Genomic DNA, 17,313 nt, shown 5'->3' on the forward strand with positions numbered 1-17,313 from the left:
AAAAAAAAGGGAAAGGAAAGGAAAGAGATGAGAGAGGGCAGTCGTAGAATCATTATGAGCAGTAATGTAATAATCAATGATATGCATTTCCATCATAAAGTTGTCACTTCCCACTCATCTTGTCTGCCTGTTCTTCTTCCTCAATTTCCTGCCACTTCACACACACACAACTCTCTCTCTCTCTCTCTCTTTCTCGACTTTTTCTCTTCTCTTCCTCAACTACCTCTTTCCTGGGTACATGAACAGGATCACTTGTCTTCATTCTTCATTGAAGGAACCCCACCATCAACCACATCCAGCTAAGAATTAAGATTTGCAGATTAATTTCACCCAGTGAGAGAGGAGCTTTGGCCCCAGAATTCAACCCGTGGTCCCTTATTCGGCATTATTCCCACTTGGATCGTACCTGCTGCGTTACTGGGTACGGAATCCCTATTAGAGACTAATTCCCTCCTGCCCCCGTACCTGCTCGCTTTCCGACTCTCTCATCTCCCCTTCATCCTCCTTTCTTCTCTCTCTTCCCCCCTTCTCTCTCTTCATCGACGTCGACTTCCGCTTCATTCCCCTTCCCTCCCCTTCTACTTGATTTCCTTTTTTAGCCCTGGGCACATAGTCCAGTTGTGCTGTTCTTCCTCTTCCCTCCCCCCCCCCTCCCCCCTTCTTATCCGTCTTTCGCCCGGCGTTTCAATTTTCTTGCGAGCTTGTCCTCCGCCGTCCCTGCGCCTTGATCCCCAAATCCATCCAACCCCCCTTTTTTGCGACCGTCTCGCCGGCCTCGACGCTGCCAGCCTCTTGTTGACCGTCATCCCTGGCAGTAAAATTCTGCCTGTCCTGCAGGGGTCTCTTTATTGGCCAATTCCACTCTTTTTAAACCGATCACGCCGCCACACCTCGATCTGTATCGTGCAGTGACGCGAACGCGCTAAGGGGATCGGGTGAACGACCACCGTATTCTGTACAGCATATAATCATCTTCACGCTTTCGCGGCTTCAGAGACTTTCGTGTTGAAGGGCCCTCGATCTAATACAACGAAAATGCCGATCCTCCGACCGAAAACCATCCTCCCGCTGGTGGCCCTCTTCTCCATTGGGTTTTTCTTCTATTGCGTCGAGCGGTTTGACCGCAACGCCTTCTTGCAGTACAAGCAACCGCCCCCTGCCGAAGGGATACGATCGAACCAGCCTCAAATCCAGCTGCAGCCATCGGCGCCGACGTCCTCCAAGGCTTGCGATGTTCACCCGTCCGAATTCGCCTTGCCTCCGCTGCCTTTCTCGGAGTGGCTCCCTCGCAAGAACTACACCCGTGCCTACATTCGCCCTCGCCATGTAAACCCCAAGACTGAATTTAACACGCTGGAAGATATCGAGGCCCCGGTCCTCCCGCCCATGACGGTGATGGAGCGCGGCATGGTCGTTTCTCGTGAGAACGCCGGTTCCGATTTGCCCTGCCCCCCCGTCGTCGATGTCGACGTGGCCGCCGATCATGATGTGGAAGAGACCGACAAACTCCTGTTTGGCTTGGCCACGACGGCTGACCGCCTGGACCGCCTCCTCCCGTCGCTCCTCTACTCGTACGGGAACACCAAGGCGACCATCCTCGTCCTTCTGCCGGAATCGGATGACGATATCCCCAAGCAGCAGACATACTTCCGGAATCGTGGTCTGGACATCATTCTGATCCAGTCTCCCCTCGACTTCACCGCTCGTTATTTCGGACTGGTCGAGGCATTTGCCAACCACATCCGTACCCAGCGTCCCCAGACCACCTGGGTGGGCTTCATCGACGACGACACCTTCTTCCTCTCTCTGCCCACGATCGCGGAGGAGCTGAAGCTCTTCGATGCGACCAAGAAGCATTACATCGGAGCCCTCTCGGAGGCCAGCTGGCAGGTCGACACTTTCGGCCACATCGCTTTCGGCGGTGCCGGTGTCTTCGTCTCGAAACCTCTGCTGGACGTTCTGGAGCAGTACTACGACGAATGCCAGTCGTGGGGCGACCAGCCTGGTGACCAGAAGCTCGGCCAGTGTATCCAGCGGTATGGTGAAACTCAGCTGACCCTCTGGCCCTCGCTGTACCAGATGGATATGAAGGGTGATGTCGACGGAATCTACGAGTCTGGCAAGAAGATCGAGTCGGTTCACCACTGGAACAGCTGGTACAGCAAGGATGTCGTGAAGATGACCACCGTCGCGGCTGCTGCCGGTCGCCGGTCCGTTCTCCGTCGCTGGGTTTTCGACCAGGAGGAACACGTGAACAGTGCAGGCCAGACGATCCGCTCGTTTTGGATCATGACCAACGGACAATCACTGATCAAATATACCTATGACGAGGGCATTCCCGACGATATCATCAACTTCGACGACGTCGAGAAGACGTGGGAAGAGGATCCCCGGGGATACGAGAACCGGCTGGGAGGTATGCGTCCCGTGGACCAAGAAGGCGTCACCAAAGACCGGTGGCACCTGCGGGAGGCCTTCGTCGTGGGCGATAACGTGCACCAGTGGTATGTGAGGGAAGAAGATGAGGGCCACAGTGTCATTGAGGTCGTGTGGCTTGGCCCTCAAGGTGGTGGCGGGGCCGGTGTGAAGGACTATGTCAGGAATTGAAAGCCTACCTCTTACGGATCAAATGAGAAACCGCTTGACCGATACTGAGGCTGGTCCTTGGATCTGAAGAAAATTCCATTCTTGCACATTATTTTGATCGCACCTTGCTGGTTCCCTTCACTTATTTGTTTTCCTCCCACCTCTCTAATTGATCACCCAACCACGCCAAGAGAATGGTCAATTTTATGAGGAACCAACACGCCACGCCACGAGCGCCTGTCCCCATTGCTACGCTCTTGTTTGACCAACGACACCTTTCAGACACTTCTTTTCTTCCTATTTTTTTCGATTACATTTTCTTGAATGCTCCTACGGCGTTGTAATGGCGGAGTCAACAATGGTGCGTCAAAGATCGGAACTGGTGGTTTCCAGCGAAGAGCAGATCTCGTTTGAATCCCACGATTGAGCCCTGGGTATACCATCTCATATTATAGCCTATAGCTCCTCAGGGACTTGGGCGAGTCGACAACATTTTTTTCCTTCTCTTTCATTTTGTTTTTTTTTTTTTTTTTGGGAGGGCTCCATCACGAAGCTTCTTACGCATCCTGTAAAAATAGAGTTCGCGTGGTCCATTCATGTGGTCCATTGTTCTGGAGATTAGCGCTTATTTTATGGAAGAAGAATATTACGAGTTAAGTCCTAGATTAGGGTCACTATGTGGCTGTTTAATGTACTCCCGGTTGACGTGTAGTTTGACGTTCATCGTTATCTCGACCTACATCGCCTGATTACAGTGGCCAATCCTCTAGGATGGCACAATCAACATGAAGGATTGTACATCTATCAACCAATTATATTTGAATTTTATCTCTAATCCTCGCGTTAAGCATGAGAGATAAACAGACACTGCAGTGGGGCCCAGACAGAAATACTACCTAAATACTGATCTACATATCCATGGACGGGACACGGAAGTGATGATCTCATCCAGGCTGTCGCCAAGTCAACCCTGATTGATAGGATCCTGGTTATTTGATTAGATTGATATGTGATAGGTTTTTTTTTTTCGGAGTTGGTAATTGGGGATATGTTTATTTTATGTGATTGTTGGTGCGTATGGGGTGGGTATGTGTAGGATACTAGGTGGGCAAGGTATGTAGGTGATTGTCATCGCTTGCTTCGTTATGGTAGGTTGATTCGGTCGTTTGTGAGGCGGATGTATATGTATATGTATATCCATATCTGTATCTATAACTGGTGGTATAGAAACTGTCGATGTTTTTGGGTTTCTTGCGGGTATATATATATACATATGCATATGCGTGTGTTGGGAAGGACTGATCAACATGGTCAACATATGGATGATATTGTTGATATTGATATTGATCTTGACATATCTTATGGTGACAGCAGAGTCGCGAATAGCTGCAAGATTGCGAAACTACAATCTGTGCGAGGAGACTCTACAAGTTAGCTCATGCCTCCCTCTTCTACATCTTGCATTTAGTATATAGATAAAGAGACGGATAGATGGATATATTTGAAGATCAATCCTCCCGACCTACAAACCCTACCATTAGATCAACCTGATCAAGTACCTACCTATCTATAAGTTAAGGGAATAAGATGCCTATCACTGATTTACGCCCACACCCAGAACTCTACTCTAGCGACACACTGCATATACATAACCCCAGGCGGGCCGCCCATGCAGTCAGTCAGACCAGCTGTGCAATCGGCCCCCTCCCCTCCCTCGCCCCGGTCTCCGGGTCAATCAATTCGTGCAGGTCGTTCGTTGTGTTTGTCAGCGGGTTGGACGGCGGGGATATCGTCCGGTGGAGGGGGGTGTCGGATGGTATGTAAGGAAGGGCATGGGTTGTTGTATGGCTGGTGCTGGTACTGGTACTGGTACCGGATTAGAGTTGATTGGGTAAGTGAAGATGAGATGAGATGGTGTAGAGAGTCCCTTGATGCCCTGCAGGAATATAATATCAGATCTTGATTGTTGGGTCTAGATGTCTCTGGGTCAGGGCTGGTTCGAGTGATAGTGTTTGTGACACATATGTTTATTTTGGTTTGTGATATCCTGCCTTCGAAAGATTGACTCTTGTCTTGTAGATTGGAAAGTGAAGTAAACTGCTTGATAAGGAGGAGGTTTAATTATATAAGGAAGTTGCTTTACACATGCATATATACACGAGGACGAGTGCAGGGACAAGAAGCTTGATGAGAGGTAGACAGTCTACTCCGAATCAGCACGTTGACATCAGAGTCTTGGTGGGATAGATACGATAACCACCTGCATTTTGCATTCAAAACCATGCTTCTCTTTCTTTCTGCTGCATCCATTGTCCTATCATCAAGTTGACAATGAAACCTATGCAATAATCGAGCCTGAGAATCACCCACTGACAGCTACTCGAAAAAAAAAACCCAGCAGATGTACCTACCCCGCTCGATTGACAGGGCTTCTTTCTTCCCCCGGCGTTGACCGGGATTTGTGAAGGAAAACCGCCATGCTCATACAGGGATGCGAGGCAGGCCCTTCGGCACCGGACCTGGAGGTGGCGCGCGGGGCATAAGCGTGGAGAGCGGACTTTTGCGAGACAAAGGTGCGTATCGGTTGATAGTGGTTGTCCATACATAAGTAAGTCGGGCGAGCTTCTACGGGGGTAGTCTCGATTTGGGTGATGCGAGGATATGAACTAATGGATGAGTGGACAGATGTGCTGTCTTGTCGATGCCGTGTAGATATACAGAAAGAGGAGGAAGGATGTAAGAGGAGGAAGGATGTATACTGTTCTTGTCCATGTCGATTTGACTAGACTGTACTTTGGTGAATCTAGCCATTAGAATATCTTCCTTGCTAGTTCGAGTTCGAGTTGCGCAATCAAACCAAGGTCTGGCCATGCACGGCGATAGGGCTTGCGACTGCGGTGCTGGGCGGACAGGATCTAGACATGGACCGCCCGAGACTAGAACGCACCGTTGGTTTCATCGCGAGACACGAGCGTGTACAGTAGTATTATTGCGGTCGAGTATTTGTCTTTTGTATTGGTGGGCTTGTTCGGCAAGTGTATGTTTTTCATTGATCTGGAGAAGAGACCGGGCTACTCCGTATGTGGATTGTATAAGATAGGGTTGATGATTATGTGGGACTGGACATGGAAAGTTGTTTTTCTAACTTCAACTCATGTATGAAGTCCTGTTATCAGCCATACAGACCATGTTATTGGTCTGAAAATAAATATTTACTCTTGTCAACCCCAGCCGACAGCCCGCACTTCAAAGACAGAGTCCAGCCCACCAGGATTAATTCCTGAAAGGTCGGCAGGACAGGGAGACGTACGGCAGACGGGGAGGAGAAAGAGACAAGGCTGCCCGTGTTAATTTACAGCTAGAGCGTCCACTAGTTATTGAGCAATACTCAATAGTGCTGTCGAAAGGGGGGGGGGAATAGCGTGACTTTCCGCAGTAGTACAGTAGGACTAGTAGTGCAGTACCCTGAGGTATCCATCCCACACCTCCGCAAAAAAAGGGTATTAGCTGGAACAAAGAAAGTATCAACATTATTTTTTTTTGTTATTTTTCACCCTCCCTTCTTTTACTTTTACTGAACCACTGAACTAATCTTGTTCCATGAATCTATCAGAAGTATGACGAACTATCCTCTGGCAGTGGCAAACAGTAGACAGTGGCTTATCTAAGACCGATCGATGTAACTGGTGGTACCAGAGTGGCTATTAATACACCTGGGCTGTTTGCAGCTGTTTAGAGTCCATTGGGGGCCGTATTGAATACGGGTATGGTATGACGGAGTGGGGAATGTGAGTTGGCTTGAGTCGAATCCTCAAAGCCGGCTGCAGCCTGATCCAATGGTGAGAAGTGCCAAGAGGGGACTATTCCCCACCGGGGGAGCCTGGACGGTCCCGGGTATGGACTGTACGGTAAGTTGGACTGATGATTTCTTTTAATTTGAGTAGAACAATTACGTAGAGAAGTAGAATATCAGAAGGAAACATAGTAATCAATGATAGTCTGGAATAGTATACCCGGAATAAAGTATGGCTCTAAAATGATATCAGGTCAATGTAAAGAATGTGAGTATCATACCCCGGTGATACAGACAATACGGTATGAACGGTAAGCACACACACGTGACTGACCGCCTGCCTGTCCCAACCCGCACTTTGCCTTCTTCGACTTTCTTCCTCCCCGTTTCTCTTTCCCTCTCGTCCTGAACCCAAACCCTGCGAAGCAAACGCGTTACTCGATTTGGTCATTCTCCCTTCCCCTCAAAAGCATCATTCCTCTTTGGGCATTTGTTGTTCACTCTCACCCAGTCTCTCCCCCCAAATCCCTTGTGCTTGGTGACTTGGGTTTTGTGATCCTTTTTGTGTCTGTTCTTTGCGGTCGCCGAGTCCTCATCCCTCCCCCTCTCCCTGTCCTGCCCCCGTTTCATCATGGCCGACATCACTGCCGCCCTTGATGAGGAGAAGCCCTCTCCCACCCAGGAGGACTTGCAGCAGGCCACCGGCAACGGCGCTCCTGACAACCGCGCCCCCAAACGGAATCGCATGAGCGCTGATGACGATGATGACGATGACGACAAGCCCGGTCGCGAGCGCAGAAAGATCGAGATCAAGTTCATCCAGGATAAGTCGCGTCGCCACATCACCTTCTCCAAGCGGAAGGCGGGTATCATGAAGAAGGTGCGTTACCTTTTTTTGCGCGTTTCTTTCCTTCCCACCCTGGTGTTTGCCCCGAGGATTATAGTCTGGACCGATCTTTGGGGTTTCCAACCGTTTGGGTTGACTGGAGCCCTTCCCCCTACCTCCCCCCTCTGGGGTCACCACCACTCGATGCGATACTGACGTTCAATGCGATCGCGTACTAGGCCTACGAGCTGTCTGTGCTCACTGGTACCCAAGTCCTCTTGCTGGTCGTGTCTGAGACTGGCCTCGTATATACCTTCACCACGCCCAAGTTGCAACCATTGGTGACCAAGGCTGAGGGCAAGAACTTGATTCAGGTGAGTGACGGCCCCTCCCCGCGGGCGCGCGCGTCGCCTTCCCAACATATCGACTAACCCCATCGCCCACAGGCCTGCCTCAATGCCCCCGATCCCACCACCAACGAGAATGGGGTCGATGCTCCCGATGTCCCCGCCGAAGCCCCCGAGGATGTGAGCCACAACAATGTCAATGCCCAGCAGCCCAACATGCCCCGGCCTCCCGGCATGCACCCGGGCTATATGACCAACGAGCAGCAGCAGCAGATGGCCTACTACCAGAACCTCCAACAGCAACAGCAGGCCGGCGGGCAGTACCCAGGCATGCCCGTAGGCAACCGGATGCCCCCTCAGCACCAACCCACTGCGTAGGCAGGAGTGACCCTGTGACTGCACATACATACCTCTTTTCTTGAAGCTGAAGGGTCCAGACGGTTGGTTTCGCATCCTTGTCAACCTCAACATGTGCAACTCCACTTCTCCCGGCCTTCGATTGATACCCTTTGAATATATTGCCAATCCCTTGCATTTGTTAATGCGGCCATTGTCTTGCGTCAACAGAACGTCTCAACCGAGGGCACCACACCGGGTTGCTTTGTCGCCTGCCCAATCGGCAGGATTCAGAGTCGCTAATATTGGCGTTAGCACATGTCTGTTTTCATTTTGTCCCATTTGGTTGGAGACTTGAAGGAGAAAAACAAGAAAAACGAAAAAAGAAAGACAAAAAAAAAGTGAGGAAAGAAAAGAAAAGGAAAGAAAAGAAACAAAAAAAAAGAAAGAGAAGGCGGTAACCTGTGAATCATCAAGGATGCGGACTGTCTGATCTGGACTCTGACGCTATTAATCATTTTTTGTTACCATCTCCTAATCATCACCTAGACGACGGTGGAAGTGGCGGTGTTTCTGGTGCTTTTCATCTCTATTTGTGTCATCTCATGTTTTATTTTTGTTGGCGAAGTGGCTACCCTGCCTTGCAATTCCATAATTTGCTTATTCCTTGACATTTTCCATACTCGATGTTTCCTTTTACCGTGTTTGATTTATTCCAGTCTACCTTGTCTGTCTTCTCTCTTCGTTTCCCGTATCCGTCGACGGTCGACTGTCTCCCGCTGGCCCACTGGTCGGGCCTAGCAGCGCAGGAAGCAGTAGGGAAATGGTATACGGGGAACCGAAGCGGGGACGCAGGGTGATGTGATTGAGTACTTGATATGATATTGGATGGATTCCTTTCATCTTTACCTTTACCTCTACTTTTTAACTTTACCGTTGCCGTTTACCAGGTAGGAAGTAAACTATATGCTATGTATGTATGGTATGGAGAAAATAGGAGCCCTGTCTTTGATCACTTGGTTTATTTTTCCATCCGCGTAGTTGATTGATTGATTGATTGATTGATTGTTTTATAGTCATTATGAACTCGCACAAGTCTTGTGCCGTTTTCCATCTGTTAGGAAGAAGCCAGCAGATCACTATGTAGTAGCCTTTATGAAGGAAGTCTACCATTGGGCTTTAGAGGGTACATATATCCAATGTTAGATAGGACGTGTGCTATGATGGACAGGTAGATAGGTAGATGGAGTGACGTCATGCTATATGGACATCATCTCACTTCATTCCATCTCATCTTATCTCATCTCATACTATCTTGAGTGATGGAGTGTTATGAGTTGGGTATTTGATTTGGCTTGAGAAAGAGAGGTTGCTCGTGACGATACTCCGTGGTTAGAGTAAGTATTTACGTGCGCCTGAGCACTGAGTAGGAGTGCTTGCAGCATATATAATTGAGAGTATTGCACCCTGCCAAAAGCCACTTCTATTCATTTCAAGATGTATATATTGATTTCGATCGGAGGAATTAAAGAAAAAAAAAAAAAAAAAGCTAGTGTGGGTTGGACTGCAGCGCGTCCGTTTCAGGATCATGTGGTTGGCCACTGCGACTGCGTGCGCCTGGGCCGCCTGTCAATCGGGCCAGATACCGCATGCCGGATCTCCAGGCCCCGCGCACGATACTCCTCGGGCCTGCGAGGGGTGCGGATGCAGAGCTTTGTGGTTGGTTTGGACGACTGCCGGGGGAGTGGAGGTCGTCGTCGTTGTTGTTGTTGTCGTCGCGGCTGGTGTCTTGCGTGCTGCCGTAGCCCGGCACTGTCCAGTTGCCTGGGAAGGATTGCCGCTTTTGACTCTGGTGGGTTCCAGACCCCGGGGAGGGGGTGCGGCGCGCGGGTTTGGTGGATCCGTATGCGAAGGACGACATGCGGGGTGGGGTCCATGTTAGCTGGTTGAGGGAGAAATGGCGGGCTCGGCGGGAGGAGGTGTCTCGTGCGGTTTGCGCGCCGCTGGGCTTGTTTCCCTGGCGGAGGTGGGATGATCCTGTGAAGGCGCGGGTTTGGGCACGAGGTCGTGGGTTGGTGGGGCTGTAGTCGCAGTCGGAGTCGTCGAGCTCGGCCCAGATTGAGGCCGGGTCGACGTCTGCGGAGTCGCGGTGGGCTAACGGTGAGAAATGGAGGGGTAGGCTGGGGGTCCGCTGGTGGACGGGCCCGCGTGGGGGTGGACGGTGTGCGGCACGTAGGAGCGGCTCGCGCTCCCCGGCGTGGCGCTCTTCGTCGTCGCCGAATTCTAAATCAAGCGGTGGTTCCGTGTGCTCTTCGAGGATGGCCATGCCGGGGCCTAATCCGGTTTGGGAGGCCCCGGCGACGGTGACAGCGGTGTGGCTTTCGATATCTTCTAACCGCCATGAAAGGCAGAGCACCCCGCCGAGTAAAAAGACTGTCCCAAGGGCGATCAGTCCCGCGTGGAATCTCGTCAGCAGGGACATTTGACGGAAATAGATCAGTCCGTCCAAGATGGCGATAATGTTATATATGCAAAAGACAAACGGATAGAGAACACTGGTGCTACAGAGCTTCAGGCCCCGGTGGAGGTAGAATAGCTGGGATAGGGCGAGAGTGATCATGGCGATCAGAATCGCCCATGACTGCCACCGGTTGAACTGGTTGACGCGGTCCACGATTGTCCGGACGAGCAACTCCACCGCTGATTTCGCCAGGAGTAGCGAGTGGGCCGAGAGGATCCCGCTGATTGACCCGTAGCTGAGCCCGCGGATAAGTCGCACGCGGGGCGGGGACAATTGCAGGTACGGTACGTATGAACTGCGGAGGCTCGGATGCTTGGACCGGAAGTACGGGGACGTGAGGTATTTCAGGAGTTTGGACGCGGCGAAGATGACCAGCACAATCACCATGGTCCCCACCATCCACAGGATAAACGACCGGCGTTGGAGAAGATCTAGGAGTTGATCGAGGGAATGCGCCGGCTCTCCAATGGCCCCAAAGGCCGCGATCAGGATTGCGCCAATGCACACGAGGACGGTGCCGATCAGCGAGTACCTCGTGAACGACTCGCCCAGGATCAAAGTAGCGAAGATGGTGTTAAAAACGAGTCCCGACTGTAATGGATCGATTCAGGTCAACTCCAGGGATTCGTCACCGCGGAAGAGGGGCACTGACAGCTTGGAGGGTGGAAAGCACGGGGAGCGGAAGGGTCGTGATCTGGATGGTACTGCCTACGATGTTCGAGCCAACGAACATCCCCATGCCCACCTGGAACGGTCAGCTTTGCGCGACACCATTTGGGGCTCGAGGCGTTGTGTTCCACCGTACCTGCCATCTTCGACGCTTGTAAGGCGGTCTGCGAATGTCGTAAGGGTGTTTTTCGTCTTCGAGGATATGCGACTTGCGCTGGAGAGTCAACCCGATGGCCTGGAGACTGGTCGAGATCAACCCGACAAGGACCCCAACCTGTAGACATTGCCGTTAGCTCGGTCACCAGTAGATACTTTGAGGCAATTAGGCGGGAGAAGAACCGACCGCGACACTCCCCTCGGGCGACAAACCACCGAGATTCCCCATGACGGGTATTCTCGAGCAATGGCCAGTAGGAAAAAGAGTAGCGAAGAATGGTACATTTAAAACAGACGAGGTCGGATGGACAGTACGGAGTCCATGATTAACACGGAGAAGAGAGAATTGGAAGACGGGAGGGAGGAGGGGAAGAGAAGCCGAGGAAATCCACCCAGGAAGTCAATAAAAACCCAAGGACGTGGAGGCCACAACGGAGACGGCGAAGATGAAGTAGAATCGAGTCGATAGAATCCAGGTACTGTGGACGTAATAAAGTAGCAAGTAAGGTGTTTGGGAACAGCCGCCAAGGACGACAGACCGAGAGTGACGAGTGACCCCGATCGTCAGCCGATCCGCTTCCCGCTGGTCACCTCACCCGTCACCACCGCTGTTATTCCACTCAACCTCTCTCCCTACCCCATTCTTATAAAAATCATCCCCTGTGAGTCTCCGTCCGGTGTATTACCTTCATTCCTTTCGTGCCACGGGGTGTTTCCCTGTGGCCTCCTCCCTCCCTCTCTTACCGAACATTTGAAACCCCAGTCACTGACCGGGGTTGTGCTTCCCATTCCTTAGGACACTCCGCCGCATCGGGAACTCGTCTACCCCACGTCACTCACCCGATATCTACACTTGGAAACCTATTCCGGTCTTGCATCAAATAATCTATTCAAAATGTCGCAAGGCCATGCGCTCTCCGACGACCAGGTACGCCACGCTCATCGATCAGGGATGACAGACAACAGGTCGCCATGACAATGTATCTATCTCACACCGAATCTCCCAACAGGTCGCGGGCGAGCTCCGCAAGATGACAGCCTTCATCCGCCAAGAAGCGCTCGAGAAAGCGCGCGAAATCCAGCTCAAAGCCGACGAGGAGTTCGCCATCGAAAAATCCAAGCTCGTCCGCCAAGAGACCGCCGCCATCGACACCCTGTACGAGAAGAAGTTCAAGCAAGCGTCCATGTCGCAACAGATCACGCGCTCCACGCTCGCCAACCGCACCCGGCTCCGTGTGCTCTCCTCGCGCCAGGAACTGCTCGATGACCTCTTCCAGCAGGCCCGTGATAGCATCTCCGGCATTGCGACCAAGGACGCGAAGAAGTACCAGGCTGTGTTGAAGGGGTTGATCTTGGAGGGGCTGTACGCTCTGAATGAGAGCAAGGTTGTGGTTCGCGCGCGGACGAAGGATAATGATGCTGTGAAGGAGGCGATTGGTGAGGCCGAGAAGGAGTTCAATGAGGTTGTGGGTAAGGAGGTCGAGGTGGAGGTGGATGAGGAGGAGCCGTTGCCGGAGGGATCGTATGTTTCCTTTATTCTCCTTTTTTTTTTTTTTTCAGACGTATTGCTAACGTGTGTATAGTGCCGGTGGTGTGGTCATTCTCGGCGGCCAGGGCAAGATCGAGATCAACAACACCTTCGAAGAGCGGCTGCGGTTGCTGGAAATCAGCGCCCTCCCGGCCGTCAGGGAGACGCTGTTCGGGAAGAACGAGAACAGAAAGTTCTACAACTAGATATATGCCTGTTATTCAGATACCTGTTCTCGGATTTCCGATTTGTTGCGTCTTCCTATCTATGTAACTTGATTGATGCTGCGCCTTACGCCCGTTTTGTTCAGAGAACACCATAGCCCTGTGTACAGTCCTATATACGTCTTTATCATCATGCTCCTCACTTTCGGGCCTTCCAATAAGATTGTAGTGGTTTGGGAATTTGCAGCAAAGTGCTTCCGCTGACACGGCAAAAGATTTGGATGTTGCCAGTTGAAAGACAGCGTCGTGGCATTCCAAAGAGGTCGTCAAGGGTCGTCAAAAAGTCAGACAGCACGCCGAACAAACAAAACCATGGGACCAGCCCGCTGGCCCCGAACAACACCAGACCCGTCAAAACAACCTCACGGTTCAGGGTTACGGCTGGGTCGTGTATCGATCCATCATCCTGGTATCCCCGTTGTCGCTAGTAGCATAGACCCCAAAGAGGCCCTTCTTGGGGCGCGGCTTCGTCCTAACGGAGTACAAGATGCGGTAGTGCAGGGCCTCCATAGCCTCCTTGGCAAGGGTGCGCTTGAGATGCGAGGCGCCCGAGTCTTCAATAGACGTGAAGATCCGTCTGATGCGGTCGGCGAGCGTGTCGACCGCGGCGTTGAACTCGCGCTCTGCGTCCTTGGTCTTGAAGGCTACGCCGGACCAGCCGGAGTCGATGGAGACGTTGAGGAGGGTGATGATGCCGGCAAGCTCGCCGTAGTCGTAGTCGTTGGCGCCTTTCTTTTTGTATCGTTTTACGTTGAAGCGTTTGTCTTTGAGGAGGGTGACGGTTCGTCGGAGGTCTTGGAGCTTGTTTAGGGGCTGGGTTAGGAGGGTGGCGTCTTTGCTGAGGAAGCTGACGGCGAGGCGGTAGCGGAGGGCTGCGATGCGCTCGGTTGTGGGGATGATGTGGGTGAGGAGCCGGCTTTGGAAGATGGGGTCTTGGATTGTGGCGTGGGCTGTTGTGCAGACGGTGTTTGCCTGTTGTTGTAAGTAGAGCTCTGAAGCGTTGTGGAGGACTACTTACCAACTCTACTGCGTCGCCGGGCATGCTTAGGAGTATCTCGTTGATTGTCTTTTCGATCTCCGAACAGAGAATTGGTTTGCTGGTCAAGGTGACATCGAGCGTGATGCGGAAGAGAATGCTCAGCACATGCTCTCGAGTATCGTCCGAGAGGCTGTCATCGCGTTAGGAGAAGACTTGATTGCATGGAAAGGAGAATTACCGATCTGCCACTTCACCAAGCAAGTTAAGAACTGACAACAGAGCTTCCTGTTTTCGGAAGGCAGTAGACAAGGCGTCATCTGTATAGCGTTAGCTTTTGATATTGCCTATATGCCACGGGTGGATTTACGTGGTGGGAGGGGTTGGGGAGTTATCGGCTCGGAAATAGACAGTGCTGAATCGCTCGTGCCTAATCGCTGGAGTAGCTCATCTATTGTTTTCGGCCGTATGATTGACTGGATACGTTCCGACGTCAAGTGCTTTAGGCAAGATTAGAATTGTGCGGGTAACTTGGTCAAAGGGGACCGTGATATACCTTCAAAGCCCTGCAATATGCGTGTCTCACACCTTCTCGAGGTTCGGATGGCACTGAGAAGTGTAAGTACTTGATGATTCTACCCAAGGAGCAGAAATACCAGATAATAAGATCCACTTCACTAAGTCTTCCGGCAACAGTCCTCTGGAAAGAGCAAAGTCTACCACACCGGAATGGAACGCCCGCTCTCGCGACTCTGGTTCTGTAGATCATTTAGCACGAGGGCAGCAAGACTCGGACTATTAGTATAGCACAAACCTCGCAGTGCACCAATGTACGTTCCGGGACTAATGGACTTTCGTGGAAACGGCAGAGCTTGTACCTGAGTATCTTGGTAATCGAAGAACGACCAGGACTTCTCGATGTCGAATGCCTCGGTTCTGCGAACAGCATCAAGTAGACGCCGTAGCCCTGGTTCATTGTCCTCACCATCCAAGGCAGACGTTAAAACACCCTCGTTTAGCCGTCCACCTTCCCCACCTAGCTGTCCTTTGATACCCGGTTTAATCTCCAAGGTAGCTCTAAGCTGCGCAATAGTAGCCTCTGTCTCTTTATCGCCAACTGCCTCTGTGACGAGACTGTCTAGTGTGTTCGTATATGTCGGGGCCGTGCCACGATACTGCGAAAGACTGCCAATCCTGAACTCACGCCCCGCGCTAGACAGGCTTGAATGCTTCCGTGAAACATCGGGTCCATCATGGGGACCATCGTTCGGAGACGGGTTGCCAAACTTAAAGAACAGATCTTCGGGGTCTTCAAACGACTCGACAGATTCCGTATCATCTCCCTCCGAGTCGGCCACGACCTTCTTTCCCTTTTCCAGGGCGTGATGGGCTGGATTCAAACTCAACGTCGTTTCCTTAGCCGGCGGTTCTGCGTTCCCCGGTGATTTCAGATGCTGTTCCTTGTGGGTCCGGTCTGCCACAGAGCTTAACAGCGACCGATTCAACTGCATCTCCGGTCCATCCGGGGTATCAGGAGATGCGTCTGCTAACCGAGTCGACGGAGGAGGTCGCGGCGTGGTGGCAGCTGCTGGTCGTGGCCGAGGGGCATCGGCAGCCGCAGCCGCGGGGCCCTTTTTGGCTGGGGTCCGATCGTCATTTGTCGTCGCAAAATCCGGACGTCTGAAGAAAGCAGTAATGCGCGGCGGAGGCATGCCAGGCTCGTCGCGTGCGGTAGATCAGTGACGATGGGTGGAGGTCGGTTCTCGCTACCCTATCTCTCTCCTGGTCGAGCATACACGTCGAGCGCGCGTTGCGGTTGCCACGAAGTCACATGACCGGAGTGCATTGTCTGGTGTTCTTTGTGTCGTGCGACCTGTTTCCTCAAAGAGATATTTTAGGTTTCACGGTTTCTCGTCCGGATTTATGCTGGTCTGTTTTTGGAGGCGTGTTCTGGGACTCTGGACAGCTTGTGAGCCGTGGTAGCGAGGCATCTACGAGGTATATTATTATCCTTGCTTTGACAAACCGTAGTTCGTCCCACTGTCTGTCAATATGGAGCTGATATAGCGATCCTCTATTATTCAGTTACATAATTACCTGATACTGAATGTTTTATTTTACTTGATTCATTTATTTATTATTATCTTTTGTTAATACTGTTGATTTATGAATATTTATTTTTTTATTTTCTGTTCTTTTCCCCCCCACCACACTTAATATAAACACCATATGGCCAACCCCCTCCAGCTAGCACGGAGTAGCCCCTTTCCGCACCTAGTCCTCCGAGTCTCCGTCGGAGTATCGCGTCGTTTTGTCGCTGGCCGACGGGTTCCCAAAGGCAGTGGACTCAGGCTCCATCTGACCACCGCCGAATCCGGCATAGCCTAGGGGCTGCGTACGAGGGTGCAGATCTGACTTGGGTTTGCATCTTTGTTCCCCACAACATTTGCAGTTGATCTGGGCATTTGGTGTATTTTGGGCAGTACGAGTCAGACGGTCATTGACATGGGAGGCTCTTTTATTATTATTTTATTTTTATTTTGGGAAAATTCGTAATCCTAATAAGCTGAGAGAAGCAGAACGTGGCTTGATGGCCAATACTTTTACCGCCCCCTCTTGACTTTTACCACCGACAGCCTTCCCAAGACTACTACGTAGTAATCCTAAACATGAACCCCGCAAACAGATGCCTGCCTAGGAAGGCAGGCAGGCAGGGGTACAGTCAGCAAAGCGGTGCATCTTGCCATTTATAGAAATATTATGACAGGCGCGCCACATGACTTCACCTTTTTCTTGAGCATTGATATTTGGAGGTGAGAAGAGTGCAAATAAATCACTCGTCCTCCACCTTGAGCCGGACTGATCGATGGATAACGTTAAGAACCGCTAACTATGGGACGATCATCGAAATTACGCTGCGAAGCTACGCGCAAGATGGATGGAGCTACACTAAACTGCATCAAGTAAATGAGCTTCTAGAAATCGTGGAGCCAAGACTCGGAAAGGGGAGAGTTGGATACTAAGAAAAGGGGTTGGTCTAGCAGCTCACCAGCTTCTTGATTTTTCTTGACCAACACGGGGATATCAACCTGAAAGTTCATCTCGAAGATTCCAGGGTATGGAGGACTGCAGCAATGATATATGCAGCTGCCAACTTATTCGACGGGATAAGCGAATTCTCCTCGAGTAAATTATCCGTACTTTGTAAGCAATCAACTTGAGGGGAGACCCAAGCTAATGCACAGTCCATGTCCTTCACAGACCAAGTGAAACAACCTGACCAATTTTAATTAACAGACAGCCTATTAATTACATACACGAGCTCCAAGATTAGGTGTGAAAATTTGCAAC

At 51.3% G+C, this 17,313-nt stretch overlaps 6 protein-coding genes across 6 annotated transcripts; 3 read left to right on the forward strand and 3 right to left on the reverse strand.

Moving 5' to 3' along the window:
- The first annotated feature begins 870 nt into the window (after positions 1-870).
- Positions 871-2,736, forward strand: gfsA (glycosyltransferase family 31 protein). The gene has a single exon (XM_024818456.1). The coding sequence runs from the start codon at positions 1,036-1,038 to the stop codon at positions 2,605-2,607; it is 1,572 nt and encodes a 523-aa protein (XP_024672600.1). The 5' UTR covers positions 871-1,035; the 3' UTR covers positions 2,608-2,736.
- Positions 2,737-6,946: 4,210 nt separating this feature from the next.
- On the forward strand, positions 6,947-8,111 carry BDW47DRAFT_21240 (SRF-TF-domain-containing protein). The gene is made up of 3 exons (XM_024818457.1): positions 6,947-7,259; positions 7,445-7,579; positions 7,652-8,111. The coding sequence occupies exons 1-3, from the start codon at positions 7,011-7,013 to the stop codon at positions 7,928-7,930; spliced, it is 663 nt and encodes a 220-aa protein (XP_024672601.1). The 5' UTR covers positions 6,947-7,010; the 3' UTR covers positions 7,931-8,111.
- BDW47DRAFT_21241 (uncharacterized protein) lies at positions 8,112-8,507 on the reverse strand. The gene has a single exon (XM_024818458.1). The coding sequence runs from the start codon at positions 8,404-8,406 to the stop codon at positions 8,200-8,202; it is 207 nt and encodes a 68-aa protein (XP_024672602.1). The 5' UTR covers positions 8,407-8,507; the 3' UTR covers positions 8,112-8,199.
- Positions 8,508-9,360: 853 nt separating this feature from the next.
- BDW47DRAFT_104519 (DUF803 domain protein) lies at positions 9,361-11,741 on the reverse strand. The gene is made up of 4 exons (XM_024812348.1): positions 11,422-11,741; positions 11,215-11,352; positions 11,062-11,154; positions 9,361-11,000 (listed from the first exon to the last, which is right to left on the reverse strand). The coding sequence occupies exons 1-4, from the start codon at positions 11,461-11,463 to the stop codon at positions 9,438-9,440; spliced, it is 1,836 nt and encodes a 611-aa protein (XP_024672603.1). The 5' UTR covers positions 11,464-11,741; the 3' UTR covers positions 9,361-9,437.
- Positions 11,742-12,148: 407 nt separating this feature from the next.
- Positions 12,149-13,133, forward strand: BDW47DRAFT_21272 (H(+)-transporting V1 sector ATPase subunit E). The gene is made up of 2 exons (XM_024818459.1): positions 12,149-12,756; positions 12,818-13,133. The coding sequence occupies exons 1-2, from the start codon at positions 12,266-12,268 to the stop codon at positions 12,966-12,968; spliced, it is 642 nt and encodes a 213-aa protein (XP_024672604.1). The 5' UTR covers positions 12,149-12,265; the 3' UTR covers positions 12,969-13,133.
- Positions 13,134-13,198: 65 nt separating this feature from the next.
- BDW47DRAFT_21276 (uncharacterized protein) lies at positions 13,199-15,841 on the reverse strand. The gene is made up of 7 exons (XM_024818460.1): positions 14,777-15,841; positions 14,619-14,720; positions 14,519-14,571; positions 14,333-14,462; positions 14,204-14,282; positions 14,005-14,155; positions 13,199-13,958 (listed from the first exon to the last, which is right to left on the reverse strand). Exons 1-7 carry the CDS (start codon positions 15,672-15,674, stop codon positions 13,362-13,364), a joined length of 2,010 nt encoding a protein of 669 aa, XP_024672605.1. The 5' UTR covers positions 15,675-15,841; the 3' UTR covers positions 13,199-13,361.
- Between the last annotated feature and the right edge of the window lie 1,472 nt (positions 15,842-17,313).

The sequence above is a fragment of the Aspergillus candidus genome (assembly GCF_002847045.1).
Source record: "Aspergillus candidus strain CBS 102.13 unplaced genomic scaffold BDW47scaffold_18, whole genome shotgun sequence".
NCBI lineage: Eukaryota > Fungi > Ascomycota > Eurotiomycetes > Eurotiales > Aspergillaceae > Aspergillus > Aspergillus candidus.

Excerpts from the sequence above, each read along its gene's own strand:
- gfsA (XM_024818456.1), top strand. The coding sequence starts at position 1,036 with ATGCCGATCCTCCGACCGAAAACCATCCTCCCGCTGGTGGCCCTCTTC.
- BDW47DRAFT_21240 (XM_024818457.1), top strand. The coding sequence starts at position 7,011 with ATGGCCGACATCACTGCCGCCCTTGATGAGGAGAAGCCCTCTCCCACC. Across the intron at positions 7,260-7,444 it reads AGGCGGGTATCATGAAGAAG|GCCTACGAGCTGTCTGTGCT; the intron begins GTGCGTTACCTT and ends ATCGCGTACTAG. Across the intron at positions 7,580-7,651 it reads AGGGCAAGAACTTGATTCAG|GCCTGCCTCAATGCCCCCGA; the intron begins GTGAGTGACGGC and ends CATCGCCCACAG.
- BDW47DRAFT_21241 (XM_024818458.1), bottom strand. The coding sequence starts at position 8,406 with ATGATTAATAGCGTCAGAGTCCAGATCAGACAGTCCGCATCCTTGATG.
- BDW47DRAFT_104519 (XM_024812348.1), bottom strand. The coding sequence starts at position 11,463 with ATGGGGAATCTCGGTGGTTTGTCGCCCGAGGGGAGTGTCGCG. Across the intron at positions 11,353-11,421 it reads CGCCCGAGGGGAGTGTCGCG|GTTGGGGTCCTTGTCGGGTT; the intron begins GTCGGTTCTTCT and ends CAATGTCTACAG. Across the intron at positions 11,001-11,061 it reads TGCTTTCCACCCTCCAAGCT|TCGGGACTCGTTTTTAACAC; the intron begins GTCAGTGCCCCT and ends GATCCATTACAG.
- BDW47DRAFT_21272 (XM_024818459.1), top strand. The coding sequence starts at position 12,266 with ATGACAGCCTTCATCCGCCAAGAAGCGCTCGAGAAAGCGCGCGAAATC. Across the intron at positions 12,757-12,817 it reads GAGCCGTTGCCGGAGGGATC|TGCCGGTGGTGTGGTCATTC; the intron begins GTATGTTTCCTT and ends ACGTGTGTATAG.
- BDW47DRAFT_21276 (XM_024818460.1), bottom strand. The coding sequence starts at position 15,674 with ATGCCTCCGCCGCGCATTACTGCTTTCTTCAGACGTCCGGATTTTGCG. Across the intron at positions 14,721-14,776 it reads GTACATTGGTGCACTGCGAG|AACCAGAGTCGCGAGAGCGG; the intron begins GTTTGTGCTATA and ends AATGATCTACAG. Across the intron at positions 14,156-14,203 it reads CTTGGTGAAGTGGCAGATCG|CCTCTCGGACGATACTCGAG; the intron begins GTAATTCTCCTT and ends ACGCGATGACAG.